General features: G+C 71.2%; 1 protein-coding gene across 1 annotated transcript; it reads left to right on the top strand.

Annotated features, from left to right (window-relative positions):
- The first annotated feature begins 2,312 nt into the window (after positions 1–2,312).
- Positions 2,313–12,213, top strand: MAP1S (microtubule associated protein 1S). Its single transcript, XM_080565890.1, has 7 exons — positions 2,313–2,482; positions 4,601–4,702; positions 5,536–5,618; positions 5,731–5,871; positions 6,380–9,587; positions 9,692–9,909; positions 10,840–12,213. Exons 1-7 carry the CDS (start codon positions 2,353–2,355, stop codon positions 10,993–10,995), a joined length of 4,038 nt encoding a protein of 1,345 aa, XP_080422016.1. The 5' UTR covers positions 2,313–2,352; the 3' UTR covers positions 10,996–12,213.
- Positions 12,214–14,476: the final 2,263 nt, after the last annotated feature.

The raw sequence follows: 14,476 nt of genomic DNA on the forward strand, positions 1-14,476 counted from the left end.
CCATGGCCAGCGCCTGGCTCTGCCTGCTCTGCGTGGCCGGCTCCGGCCTCATCCTGCTGGGCTCCGGGGAGCCGGGGCTGCGGCCGGCCCCGCGCCAGGAGGAGACGGAGCTGGTAGGGGGCCGGGGGTAGCGGGGCTTGGGGTCTGGGCACCCTGGGGTGCTTCTGGAGCACCCCATTTAGGGGCTGGTTCTGCAGGTGCCCAAGGTTTTGGGGTGCGGGGGTGCCCTGCTGCCGGTTGCTTTCCTGCTTTGGGGTCTGGGTGCTTTGGGGGATCGCTTTTGGGTTCATCCCAGCAGCTCTGTTAGGGGAGGGTGTTAGAAAATTAATATTTTCGGTGGGACGTGGGGATTTGCAGCTGTTGCCTGTTTTTCTCTGTGATCCGGGTGCGAGGGGGCAATGCCGGGGGGGGGGGGGTTTGGGGGTGTGACGGTGCCGTGGTGCAGGTCGAGGCGCTGCAGGAGGTGCTGGAGAAGCTGCGGAGCCGGGAGCTGCCGGCGGCCAAGAAGAAGCTGGGCCGGGTGCCCTCGGTACGGCCGGGCAGGGGGTGCTGGGGGGTTGGGGTTGGGGTTGGGGGGGGGGGACACCAGACCCCGCTGCGGGGCTGAGCCCCAGTGACGGGATCGGTCCCGCAGTGCCAGCCCCGGGAGCCCTGCGCGGTGCGGAGGGGGGCGCGCTTCGGGACGCGCTGCAGCTGCCCCCCTGGCACCGCCTGCAACCTCCACGTCCTCGAGTGCTCCTGAGGGGCCGGGCGCAGCGGGGTCCCCGGGGACGGTGCCGCCGCCTGGATGCTGCTGGTCCCTGCCTCGTCGGGGGGGGCATGACCTCCTCTCCCCCCCAGCTCCCACCAGCGGGTGCTGCTGGGGGGCCCTGGGGTGCATTAAAGGCCTTGGATCCCGGCTGCTGCCTGCTCTGTTGGGGGGGGGGGGTCCTGCGGTGCCACCTCTGGGTGCTGGGGAAGTTATTTGGGAACGGGCTGGGGGCTGCGAGGGGGCTTCGCTGCCCGCCCGGCCCCATCCTGCTCAGTGATGCGCTGCACAGCGCCTCCCCTGCACCACGCACTGCGCAGCCTGCACTGGTCAGCAGCTGCTTGGTGCTGCAGCGCGCTGCACTGCACACCCCCTGCACAGCACAGCGGTGCTCAGCACATCCCTGCACTGCACTGCATAGCCACAGCACTGCACGGCGGTGCACAGCACATCCCTGCACTGCATCGCACGGCACTGCCCATCGCTATGCCCCCCAGCCCTACCCTGCACTGCACCCCAACGCTGCATTGCACCCTCCCGGCCCTGCGCCACAACGCTGCACTGCACCCGCCCTGCACCACCCTGCACTGCACCGGCACTGTACCCCAACACTGCATTGTACCCTCACAGCCCTGCACCCCAATGCTGCACTGCATTGCACCCGCCCTGCACCCCAACACTGCACTGCACTGCATTGCACCCTCCTGGCTCTGCACCCCAGCACTGCATCGCACCCGCCCGTCTCTCTACGCTGCCCTGCACCGCAGCACTGCATTGCACTGCACTGCACCCACCCTGCACTGCACCCTCCTGGTCTTGCACCCTGTCTTACACTGCACTGCACCCACCCTGCACCCCAACGCTGCATTGCACTGCATTGCACCCTCCTGGCTCTGCAGCCCCGCACTGCATTGCACCCGCCTGGCCCTCTACACCGCCCTGCAGCCCTGCACTGCATTGCACTGCACTGCGCCCGCCCTGCACCCCAACACTGCATTGCACCCTCCCGGCCCTGCACCATCCTGTACCCCAATGCTGCGTTGCACTGCATTGCCCCCGCCCTGCACCCCAACACTGCGTTGCACGGCATTGCACCCTCACAGCCCTGCACCACCCTGCACCCCAATGCTGCGTTGCACTGCATCGCACCCTCCTGGCTCTGCACCCCAGCACTGCATTGCACTGCATTGTGCTGCGCTGCACCCACCCTGCACCCCCACCCTGCCCTGCACCCTCTTGGTCCTGCACCCCGTATTGCATTGCACTGCATTGCACCCCCCTTGCACCCCCACCCTGCCCTGCACCCTCTTGGTCCTGCACCCCGTATTGCATTGCATGCACTGCATGCACCGCACCGCACCGCACCGCACCGCGCCCCCACCCCGCCCACCCCTCCGCCGCGCGGGCCCCACCGCCCCGACCCCGCCCTGCCATCGCCCCTTTAACCCTCCCCCTCCTCTCCCCCGCCCCTCCCTCCGCGGTCCCCTCCGCGCTCCCCCATTGGCCCGCGGTGACGTCAGCGGGCGGGGCCCGGCCGAGCGCTGCCGCGGGGCGGGGCCGGCGGGAGGCGGCGGCGGCGGCGGCGGCTGCGGGGGGCGCCCAAGATGGCGGCGGCGGCGGCGGCGGCTCCGGGCCCCGCGGCGGGGCCGCGCCGCTTCTCGCTGCTGGCGATCGTGGGCGGCGGCTGCCACCGGCCCGGGCTGCTGGCGGCCGCCCTGCAGCAGCTGGAGCGAGGTGAGCCCGGGGGGAGCTCCCCGGTCCCGGCCCCGGCCCCGGGCCCCGCGTGGCTGAGCCCCGCCGCCGGGAGCGGGGCCGTCGGGGGGGTCCGCCCCCGCTCCCCCCCCCCCCCCCACGCACACACCGGGGGCTGCTCCCGTGGGGCCACCGCGGGTGGGGCCGTGGCCTGCGGGGGGGGGGCTGCAATGGGAGCCGCGGGAGCTGCCCCGGGGAGCCGGGATCTGCCCCGGGATCCACGGGAGCTGCCCCCATCTCCTGCCCCAGGGACCCGGGATCATCCCTGGGATGTGGCTCTGGATCCCCGGGATCTGCCCCCGTCTCCTGCCCCTGGATCCCCAGGATCTTCTCCGGGATCCGCAGGATCTGTCCTGTCTAATGCCCCAGGGACCCAGGATCTGCCCCATCTCCTGCTCTGGATCCCCAGGATCTGCCCTATCTGCTGCGCCAGGCCCCCGGGATCTGCCCCCCATAATCCTCAGGATCTGCTTCATCTCTTGCTCTGGATCCCCTGGATCTCCTTCCCCAGGATCCTTAGGATCTGCCCTTCGGATCCCCAGCATCTGCCACCCCAAATCCCCCTGGATTTGCCTTCCAGGTCCCCAGGATCTGCTCCATCTCCTCCCGCAGGGATCTGCCCCCCCGGATCCCCAGGATTTGCCCCATCTGCTGCCCCAGCCCCCCGGGATCTGCCCCTGGATCTCTGGGATCTGTCCCTGAGTCCCCAGGATCTGCCCTATCTGATGCCCCAGGGACCCGGGATCTGCCCCCCCGGATCCTCTGGATCCCCTGGATCTGCTCTTCCAAGATCCTTAGGATCTGCCCGTCAGATCCCCAGCATCTGTCCCCCCCAAATCCTCTGGATCTGCCCCCCCAGATCCCCGGGATCTGCCCCATCTCCTACACCAGGGACCTGGGATCTGCCCCCCCCAGATCCCCGGGATCTGCCCCATCTCCTCCCCCAGGAATCTGCCCCCCCAGCCCCCAGGATCTGCCCCATCTCCTGCCCCAGACCCCTGGGATCTGCACCAGCTCCCCAGCCCCCCAGGATCTGCCCCTGTTCCTGCCCCAGACGCGCGGTACCCCCACCCCTTACCCCCGCCTCCTGCCCCACACCCCAGCATCTGCCCCCCCCCCCCCCCCGCCCCTTTAGGATCTGCCCCGGGCTCTGGGGGCTGTGGCTGCGCCCCTGCGCCCCCGTCCCCTCCCCTCGTCACCCCCTGGGGCCAGGACCCCCCCCCTCGTGTCCCCACGGGACCCGGCCCCACGCGAGGCCGTGGCCAAACCCCCGGCCACCCCCAGCACCGCTGGGGAACCCCCCGAAAACGGCCCCGGCTGCGCCCCAACGCTCGCCGGCGCCTTGTGCAACGCCGGTGGCCTTGCGCCATCGCCCACCGGGGGGGGGGAGCCGTTGGCGGGCGGCGGCGGTTGCGACCCCCCCAGGAAACCCCCCCCCCGGTACCGGGGGTGCTGGGGGCTGCTGGGGTTTGGGGCTGCTGCCTGGGTAGGGGGGCTTCCAACCCCTGCTATGGGAGCAGGGAGCAGCCAGAACCTCCGGCACCGCTAATTGCCTTAATTACCGCCTTTGAAGAGGTGCCGGGGAGGCGCTCCCGGAGCCCCAGGGGACGAGGTTTGGGCTGGCAGCGGCGGCGCGGCCGTGAGTCACCGCGCAAGGTGCACGCGCCGCCGGCACCGGCATCGCACCGGGGGACCCCAAACCGGGGACCCCGCGCCGGGGACCCCGCCACGCCGCCCCCGTCCCCCCGTGGCGTGCTCCCGGGGTCCGGAGGGCAGCGGCGTCCCCCCAAAAATTGAGCTGCCACCTGGGGGTGTTGGGGGCCCCGCGGGTGTCGGTGACGCCGGCACGGCCCCTGCGCCACGTCCCCGGGATCAGGGTTATATGGGAAGGGGATCAGGGAAGACGGGAAGGGGATCGGGGTGGATTTGGGGGGACAGTCCCCACCGTGGCTGTGTGGGCAGGGAAACCGTCCCCTCCTTTAGCCTGTGCCGTGCAGAAGGGGACAGCGGGGGCTAGGAGGAGGGGGTGACACGGGCTGCGGGACGGGGACGGGGCTCTGCGCGGGGGGCGGCGGGCGCTGAGGTCGCCGTGCCCCGCAGGGATCCGCTCCTGGGACATCGACCTCGCCTCCTGCAACCTGGACGAGCAGCTGAAGCTCTTCGTCTCCCGCCACTCCGCCACCTTCTCCAGCATCGTCAAAGGTTAAAAAAAAAAAAAAAAGGGGGGGGGGGGCACCCGGAGGGGGCGACGGCCCCCAGACGGCTCCGTCGGCGGGGTCCTCGCCTGCCCCCGCGGCGGTGCCAAATTCACGCGTTCCCCGGAGGGCTCGAGGCGCTCCCTGCGAGCCCCGAGCTGCTTCTGTAAAAACCCTTTTTTGTGCCCAGACGGTGTCGGCCGCCGCCGCTCCGTGCCCCGGGGGCTGAGCCCCGTGATTCCCACGTGGAAACCCCCGGAAAACCGCTTCCTTCGTGGCCACGGCGTCCCCTGCCCCCGGGGGGGGGCACCGGCGCTGGCTTCAAGGGCTGCGGTTTCTCGAGGGGCCGCAGCGCCGGCACATCGTGTCCCACCCCCCCCCACCCCGTGCTCACAAGTTGGCACCCGTGGGGGTGTCCCCGTCCCCTGGTTGTCCCCAGCAGGGGCTCAGCTGGGTTCTTCCCCGCTCCCGGGGGCGGCGGGTGTCTGGGCAGGGGGGTGAAGCCCCCGGACCGCAGGGAACATCCGATGGTGGGGACAGGGGGGGCTGCCCCGGCCCGGCCACCCCCCCCTTTTCCTCCGCTCCCCGCGGCAGGAAGGACGTGGGAAGCGCGGCGGATCCTCCCGCGTCCCGGCCGCTGGCTGTCCCTCTTCCGCAGGGGAAGCGGGCAGGATCCGTCCCTGCCCCGGCTGTCCCCGTGCTGGGCATTTTTCCGTCTGTCCCCCCCAGCCCAACACGGCTTGGGGGTGTCCCCTGGGGGTATCCACACCTGGGGGGCGCGGAGGGGTCCTGCTGGGACCATTTTGGTGCTGGGCCGGGTGGCAGCCGTCGTCCCCGCAGGTCAGCGGACCCTCCACCACCGCGGCGATGTGCTGGAGACCCTGGTGCTGCTCAACCCCTCCGACAAGTCCCTGTGCGACGAGGTGAGCTGGGGGGGGGGGGGGGGCTGCGGGATGCTCACGGAGTTGGGGGGGGGGGGGAGGGACGTGTGGGGGGGTTTAAAGGCGTCCTCACGTCCCCCATCCCCGTCCCCAGCTGCGAAACCTCATCACGGACGTGTCGCAGCACAAGCTGCTGGTGTTCGCGGGGCCCTGCGTGGAGGAGACGGGCGAGCTGATGCTGCAGACGGGCTGCTTCTCCCTGCGGGACTTCATCCAGATCTTCACCGACAAGGAGGTGCGGGGAAGGGCCGCGGGGGGGTGGGGGGGACAGCGTGCCGGGACGGGCCATGCCGTGCCGTCTGCTCACGTTCCCGGCACGGTGGTGGAGCGAGGGGGAGCTGGGCCGAGCGTCGGCGCTGCAGGCACATGCCTCTGTCTGCTGCAGGGGGGGGGATTGGCTGTATCCTGACCCTGAGCACCGGTGGTGGGTGTAAATCAGGGATCGACACCCCGTGGGCATCGTGTTTGCAGCCAGCAGTGGGAGGGGGACAGGGCGGTGGGGTCCCCAAAACAGCCAGCAGTGAGCACTGGGAGGGGGACAGGGCTGTGGGGTCCCCAAAACAGCCAGCAGTGAGCACTGGGAGGGGGACAGGGCAGTGGGGTCCCCAAAACCCCCAGGGAAAGGGTGCGCTGCGCTTGTAGAGGGAGGGGGCTGCCCCGTCTCAAGGGACCCCGGGTGCCCCGTGCCGGGCGGCGCGAGCAGGGTCCTGCCTGAAGCTCCGTCTGTCCCCATCCCCTCGCAGGTCGGGGAGATCCTGAGCTCCGCGGACCCCTCGGCCAAGGCCAGGCTGACCATCAGCTGCCCCGACTTCGGGGAGTGGAAGGACTCGGGCTTGGACCACCACAACCTCCAGGACTTCATCGAGCTGCGCTACAACCCGGGCTGCATCCTGCCCGAGATGGAGGGGCTGGAGGAGTTCATGGAGTACCTCTCGGAGTCGCTGGAGCCCCAGTCCCCCTTCGACCTCCTCGAGCCCCCCACCATGGTCGGCTTCCTCAAGCTCTCCAAGCCCTGCTGCTATATCTTCCCGGGCGGGAGAGGGGACTCGGCTTTCTTCGCTGTCAACGGTTTCAACGTGTTGGTCAACGGGGGCTCCAACCCCAAGTCGTCCTTCTGGAAGCTGGTCCGGCACCTGGACCGCATCGACTCCATCCTGGTGACGCACGCGGGCACGGACAGCCTGCCCGGCGTCAACAGCCTGCTGCAGAGGAAGCTGGCCGAGCTGGAGGAGGACCCGTCCTCGCAGGGCTCGCAGGGCAACGGGGACTGGGCCAAGAACCTCATCTCCCCGGAGCTGGGCGTCGTCTTCCTCAACGCCTCCGAGAAGCTGAAGGCCATCGAGGGCAACTCGCGGGTGCTGAAGAGCTGCGACGAGGCCGCCCTGACGCTGCACTACCTGGAGAAGTTGGGCATCCGCCCCAATCCCCTGGCCCGCGACGGCGGCCCCCGCGTGGAGCCCACCGTCCTCTTCCAGAAGATGGGAGTGGGCCGGCTGGACATGTACGTCCTCAACCCCGTGAAGGGCACCAAGGAGCTGGAGTTCCTCCTGCAGCAGTGGTCGGGCGACGGCTACCCCAAGGAGCAGGAGCTGCCCCTGCAGTGCCTCACCTCCGTCTGCGCCCTGCTCGTCTGGCACCCCGTCAGCCCCTCCGAGAAGATCATCCGCGTCCTCTTCCCCGGCTGCACGCCCCAGGCCCGCATCCTGGAGGGGCTGGAGAAGGTGAAGCACCTGGAGTTCCTCAAGCACCCCGTGGTCACCAAGAACGACCTGAAGGGGCCCTCGGCGCCCCAGCCCGAGAAGCAGCTCAAGCAGAGGAGGACGGAGAGCAAGGAGAGCCTCAAGTCTTCCTCCAAGCTCAGCCTGGTGGACGCCGGGGCGCCCGCGCTGAAGGAGAAGGCCCCGAAGGCGGAGAAGAAGGAGGTGAAGGCGGGGACCAAGGAGAAGCCGAAACCTCCGGGGGAGATGACGAGAGTGGGGTTGGAAGAGGAGAAGGCCAAGGATGCTCGAGCCAAGCTGGACTCTTCGACGGAGAAGCTGAAAGCGGACGCCAAGCCCAAGCCGAGCAAGGAGAAAGCGGCGCCCAAGAAGGAGCCCGTGCCGCGGAAGGAGGAGAAGAAGCCGCTGAAGAAGGAGGAGGGAGGGGGCGAGGCGAAGGGGGAGGCCAAGAAGGAGGTGAAGGCGGTGAAGAAGGAGGTGAAGGCTGACACGCTGCGGAAGGACGTGAAGGAGAACAAGGCAGAGCCCAAGGCTGCCGCGAAGCTCCCGGCCCGCAAAGCGCCGGTGCCGGAGGCCCGCAAACCCCTGGCCAAGGCCGGCAGCCTCAAGAAGTCCACGCTCAAGAAGGAGCCGGAGAAGCCCAAGGCCAAAGCTGCCAAGGAGCCGGGCGCCAAGAAGGAGCCGGGGGTGTCGGAGGGCTCCAAGTCCTCCTCGCCCGAGGACATGCAGCCGGCGGGCGCCTCGCCGGGGGCCGAGGGGAGGAGGAGGAAGGAGGAGTCGCCGGACGAAGGCATCACCACGGCCGAGAGCGAGCTGGAGCCCTCGCCGCTGGAGAACGGGGGTGCCGGCAGGGGGCCGGATTTGGGCTGCCTGGAGAACGGCGTGGAGGACCCCGAGAGCCCCCAGCGCTTCCGCTACCCCGAGGGCAGCCCCTTCAGGGCCGTCGGCCCCCCCTCGCCCCTGGCCAAGACCCCCAAGAGCGAGTGCAGCGTCATCTTCGACCTGACGCCCACCGGGCTGCTCAACCACGGCCCCGAGGGCGCCGAGGATCCCTGCGGCAGCTCCGAGGAGAAGACCCTGGAGATGATGTCCCCGGCCAGCTCGGGGCCGGCCAGCGCCGGGCACACTCCCTTCCACCAGTCGCCGGTGGAGGAAGCCGGGGAGGATCCGGGCGCCGGCGCCACCAAGCAGCCCAACGCCCCCTGGCCGCCGGGCGCGGGCCGAGCCTCGCACGACAGCTCGGGCTCCTCGCAGGAGAAGCAGGCGGGCTGCCTGTCCCTCAGCCCCTTCAAGGACGACGTCCCCGACGTGTCGCCCACCATCACCACCCCCTCGCTGCCGGCCGAGGTGGGCTCCCCGCACTCCACCGAGGTGGACGAGTCGCTCTCGGTCTCCTTCGAGCAGGTTCTGCCCCCCGTCAGCGAGTCCCCCCAGGAGGAGGGCGCCCGGCCCCGGGGGGCCAGCGGCACGCCGGAGCCCGAGCCGGCGGCCACCAAGGGGGGGCTGTCCCTGCCCCTGCGGCCCTGCCACCACCAGCACCACCCGCCGCGGCACGGCCGCCGCTCCGACTCGCCCCACGACGTCGACCTGTGCCTGGTGTCGCCCTGCGAGTTCGAGCATCCCAAATCGGGGCGCTCGCCCGCCGCCAGCCCCCGGGACTTGTCGGACAGCGACCCCTCGCAGGAGCTGGCGCAGCCCCCGGCGCGCCGCCGCGGCCGGGCCCCCCCTCCAGCGGGCGAGACGCCCCCCACCTCCGTCAGCGAGTCGCTGCCCACCCTCTCCGACTCCGACGTCCCGCCGGCCACCGAGGACTGCCCCTCCATCCTGGCCGACGGGCTGGAGTCGGACGAGGACTCGGAGCAGCCCCCCCGTGGCCCCCCCAGGCCCCGCGACCCTCTGCCGGCCCCCATGAAGGACCCCTGCCCCATCCCCGCCCAGCCCGGCATCTGCATGGTGGACCCCGAGGCGCTGCCCAAGAAGGAGCCCCCCGGCAAGGCCAAGCGCACCCCGTCCCGCGCGGGCTCGGCGCCCGCCGGCCCCAAAACCGAGACCCCCAAGCCCACCGGCCCAGCCACCAAGGGCAGGGCTCCCCCCTCCGCCAGCTCGGGCCGCGACGCCGGGGACAAGGCCAGGCTGCCCCCCGGGGACAAGAAGGGCCCCCCCGGCGGCCCCGCGACGGCACGCGGCGCTGGAGCCAAGCCGCTGGCAGGAGCCGGCCGGGCATCCCCGGCAGGTACGGGGCTGGGGAGGGGGGGCACGGGGACACCGGTGGGGGGAAATTTTTGGGGCTGGGGGCTGCCCCTCGCTGCCCCTAGAGCTGCGTCCTTATCCCTGCAGGCTCACGTGCTGCGGCCCCCCCGGGCCCCCCCGTCTACGTGGACCTGGCGTACCTGCCGGGCTCGTGGAGCGCCCGCACGGTGGACGAGGAGTTCTTCCGGCGCGTGCGCTCCCTCTGCTACGTGGTGAGCGGCGACGACCACCTGAAGGAGGGCGTCCTGCGGCCCATCCTGGACGCCCTGCTGGCTGGCAAGCACCAGTGGGGCACCGACACCCAGGTGAGCCCCCCCACCTCGGGCGTGTGTGTGTGTCCCCCCCACCCGTCTTCCGCGAGAACGCGGCGAGCGCAGGGGATGGAGCATCCCCACGGTGCCACCAGCCCCGCGCGGTGGCATCCGTCCCCTCCTGGCTCGTTTGTCCCGTTCACCGTGATGGCGCGGTGCTGGCGGGGTCCCGGCCTGGTGCTGGGGGGGTCCCGGCACGGTGCTGGGGGTCCTATCATGGTGCCCGGGGGTCCTGGTGTGGTGCTGGGGGGTCCCAGCACGGTCCTGGGGGGTCCTGCCGTGGTGCTGGGGGTCCCCGTCGTGGTGCTGGGGGGCTCCATCATGGTGCTGGGGATCGTGGTGTGGTGCTGGGGGGTCCCCATCGTGGTGCTGGGGGGTCCAGCACAGTCCTGGGGGGTCCTGCTGTGGTCCTGGGGGGTCCTGGCACGGTGCTGGGGGTTCCCATCGTGGTGCTGGGGGTCCTGGTGTGGTGCTGGGGGGGTCCCATTGTGGTGCTGGGGGTTTTCTGGCCTGGTGCTGGGGGTCCTGGCCTGGTGCTGGGGGGGTCCCGTCATGGTGCTGGGGGTCTCCATCATGATCCGGGGGGGTCCCCATCGTGGTCCTGGGGGGTCCCGGCACGGTCCTGGGGGGTCCTGCTGTGGTCCTGGGGGGTCCCGGCACGGTGCTGGGAGTCCCCATCGTGGTGCTGGGGGTCCCGGCACGGTCCTGGGGGGTCCTGCTGTGGTCCTGGGGGGTCCCGGCACGGTGCTGGGGGTCCCCATCGTGGTGCTGGGGGGTCCCGGCCACGGTGCTGGAGGTCCCCATTGTGATGCTGGGGGTTTTCTGGCCTGGTGCTGGGGGTCCTGGCCTGGTGCTGGGGGGGTCCCGTCGTGGTGCTGGGGGCTCTCCCGTGGCGGTGACGTGGCGCCGCCGCTGTCCCCGCAGGTGACGCTGATCCCCACCTTCGACTCGCTGGTGATGCACGAGTGGTACCAGGAGACCCACGACCGGCAGCAGGAGCTGGGCATCACGGTGCTGGGCAGCAACAGCACCGTGGCCATGCAGGATGAGACCTTCCCCGCCTGCAAGGTGGAGTTCTGAGCACGGAGGGGAGGCGGCGGCGTGGGCTTCATCCCCACCCTCCTCCTCCTCCTCCTCCTCCTCCGCGCTGTCCCCCCCCCCTCCCCTCTCATCCAGCGGCCCCCAGCCGCCGTGGTTTGGAGGGAAGGGGGGGGGGGAGAAAGCTGCAGGAGGAGGGGGGGGGGGGGTTGTGCCCCCCCCCCCCAGCCTGGCAGGGGTCCCGGGGGGCCTCGCAGCACCCCCCCGTGCCGCACCGTCACGCCGCCTGGCTCGCGCACTTCCTCACTCTGCACCCAGCACGGCCCCGGGGGGGCGAGGGACCAGCTTGGGGGGGGTGACACTGCCAGCAGGGGGGGGGGTGACACTGCCAGCCACGGGGGGGGCGATGCTGCCCCCCCCCCCTCCCGGGGCAGGATCCGGCCCCTCCTGCGGCCGTGCCCGGCCAAATCCTGGCGGGCACCGCGATTGAACAGGGTAAATTTTTTGTTGTTTGCTGCCCCCAACCCTTATCTGGAGAAGCCACTACTGCCCCCCCCCCCGGGTACCCTGCCCCCCCCCCCCCCGGGTACCCGGCCCTCGGCGGGGGGGGGGGAGCTGAACCCCTTCCTGGGGGCACCACGGCCCCCCCACGGCTATGGGGCTGTGCCGAGGCCGTGGGGCGGCTGCTCCTACGGCACTACAGCGCCCGGCACTGTCCCCCGCGCACGCACGGCCCCCCCCAAAAAATAAATTCGGCGAAGAGCAAAGCGTGCCCCCCCCCATCATCACCTCGTGTCCCCCCCCCCCGGGGGCTTTGTGCTGAGACCTGGCAGCTCGCTGCACCGGGGGCTCGAAGCCCCCCCGGAAGGCTTGGAAGGAACCAAACGTCACGTGCAATTTTTAAGGGGTTTTGGGTGTGTTTTGGTTTTTTTTTGGGGGGGTGGGGGGGGGAACCAAGAGAAAGGAGGGGGGGGGGGGTCCGGGTCTGTCCTCCCCCCCTCCCGAGGCCCGCGGGGGCAGGCACCGCCTGCTGAAAGCGCGCGGGGCAAACACTAAGGGGTTGTAGGAGGCTCCTCGATGGCTCTTTTTGTAACGAGTTTTTAAGAAAAAAAAAAAGAAAAAAAGAAAAATAACGTGAGAAAGGAAAAAAAAAAATAAAGGAGAGAAAAAAGAAAACCAAAAAAAAAAGAAAACCTAGAAAAAAAAAAAAGAAAACCTAAAAAAAAAAAAAGAAAACCTAAAAAAAAAAAGGAAAAAACCTCCCCCGCCCCCCCCAGTTCCCGCGGGAGGTGAGTTATCTGAGGTTGCCCCCCCCCCCCCGGGGGTCTTTTCCTTGGGATCGTGTCTGTGTGTGTGGGGTGGGGGGGGCCCCTTCGGTGCTTTATGGGTTTTGTTTTAGCTGGGTTTTGGGGCTGGGGGGGGTCCCGCGCCCCCCCCCCCCGGCCCGTTTTCGGTGGATTTGTTGGAAGCGAGCATTAAAGAGAGGCTGCGCCCGGCTGCTGCCCTGCCTCGTCTCGGGGGGGGGCTTCGGGGGGGGGGCTGGGTGGGAAGGGGAGGGGGTGAGGGTTTGGGGGGGTGTAGGGGGGGATATAGGGGGGGGTGGGGGGTGGGGCTGCAGAATGGGATGGGGGCTGCGGGTTTGGGGGGGCTGCGGGTTTGGGATGGGGGCTGGAGGGTGGGATGGGGGCTGCGTGATGGGATGGGGGCTGCGGTTTGGGGGGGCTGCGGGTTTGGGATGGGGGCTGTGCGATGGGATGGGGGCTGCGGGTTTGGGGGGGCTGCGGGTTTTGGGGGGGCTGGAGGGTGGGATGGGGGGCTTGCGGGTTGGGGGGCTGCGGGTTTGGGGGGGCTGCGGTTTTTGGGGGGGCTGGAGGGTGGGGATGGGGGCTGCGTGATGGGATGGGGGGCTACGGTTTGGGGGGGCTGCGGTTTGGGGGGGCTGGAGGGGTGGGATGGGGGCTGCGTGATGGGATGGGGGGCTGCGGGTTTGGGGGGGGCTGCGGGTTTGGGGGGGCTGGAGGGTGGGATGGGGGCTGCGTGATGGGATGGGGGGCTGCGGGTTTGGGGGGGCTGCGGGTTTGGGGGGGCTGGAGGTGGGATGGGGGGCTGCGGGTTTGGGGGGGCTGCGGTTTTGGGGGGGCTGGAGGGTGGGATGGGGGCTGCGGGGTTGGGGGGCTACGGGTTTGGGGGGGGTCGGGTGGGATGGGGGGCTCCGAGCTGAGGTGGGGGCTGCAAAATCGGGTGTGGGTTGCAGGGTTGGGGGGCTACAGGAGGGGATGGGGGCTGCGGGGTTGGGGGGGCTGCGGGGTGGGGGCTACGAAATAGGGTGGGGGCTGCGGGGTTGGGGGGCTGCGGGGTTGGGGGGGGCTGCAGGAGGGGATGGGGGAGCTGCGGGGTGGGTGGGGGGGCTACGAAATAGGGTGGGGGCTGCGGGGTTGGGGGGCTGCAGGGTGGGATGGGGACTAGGATGGGGGCTGTGGGGTGGGCGGGCTGCGGGATGGGGGGGGCTACAGGGATGGGGGGGGCTGCAGGGTGGGTGTGGGGGCTGCGGGGTGGGATGGGGATTGCGGGGTTCGGGGGGGGGCTGCGGGGTGGGACGGGGCTGCGGGGGCCGCGGTGCGGGGGGGGGGGGGGGCGTTCGGGCGGGGGGGGGGGTTCGGGGGGGGGGTTCGGGGCTGCCGCGCGGCGCTGCGGGGCGGGGGCTGGGCTGGATGCGGCGTTACCGGGGAGACCGCGCCCGGCGCCGCCGCCCCCCGGCCCCGCGGGGGGGGGGGGCGAGGGGGGGGCGAGGGGGTGGGGGCGCCCCCGCAAGAACGAATGCGGGGGGGGGGGGGGCTCTGGGGCTGGGGGGGGGGGGTCCTCCGGTGCCTGGGGGGGGCGGTTCCCGGTGTCCGGGGGGGGGGGGGCCTCGGTGGTCCTGGGGGCGATGCCCCCCCCCAAACCCTCCCCATCCCTCCCCCCCCCCCCAAACCCTCCCCCATCCCTCCCCCCCCCCCCGAAACCTCCCCCTCCCCCAAATCTCCCGACGCCCCCCTCCCCATCCCTGACCCCCCCCCCCCCCGCAGCTGTGCCCGGTGTCAGCCGGTGCCGGGCGTGAGCTCAGCGGGGCGGGAGGCACCGGGTGGCACCGCGGGGGGGGGGGCACGTGGGGGGGGGGGGATACCGGCGGGGGGGGGGGGGCATCCCACCGGGGCTCGGTGCATGGGGGGGGGTGGCGCCGGTGGGAGCGGAGCACCGGGAGCTGCTGGGGCTGGGGGCGATGGGAAGGGGGGGGACGGGAAATGGTGGGGTTACGGGGGGGGGCTACGGGAAAAATGGGGGGGGGGGGGGGTGGACGGAGGGGTGGCGCTGGAGCTCCTGGTACCGCGGGGGGGGGGGGTCTCAGCCCCCGCCCCCGCCGCGCCCCCTCCCCACGCCGCGTCCCCTTTAAATATGCAAATGTAGCCCCGCCCCCCCGTGCGGAGCCGCGGCGGGCTCGACCAATGAGAGGCGGCGCCCGCTGGCTGCGGTAACCGCTGCCGGG

This window comes from Anser brachyrhynchus, assembly GCF_964034855.1.
Source record: "Anser brachyrhynchus genome assembly, chromosome: 23".
NCBI lineage: Eukaryota > Metazoa > Chordata > Aves > Anseriformes > Anatidae > Anser > Anser brachyrhynchus.

Coding starts and splice junctions, on each gene's coding strand:
- MAP1S (XM_080565890.1), top strand. CDS start 2,353: ATGGCGGCGGCGGCGGCGGCGGCTCCGGGCCCCGCGGCGGGGCCGCGC. Junction 2,483..4,600: donor CCTGCAGCAGCTGGAGCGAG/GTGAGCCCGGGG, acceptor CGTGCCCCGCAG/GGATCCGCTCCTGGGACATC. Junction 4,703..5,535: donor CTTCTCCAGCATCGTCAAAG/GTTAAAAAAAAA, acceptor TCGTCCCCGCAG/GTCAGCGGACCCTCCACCAC.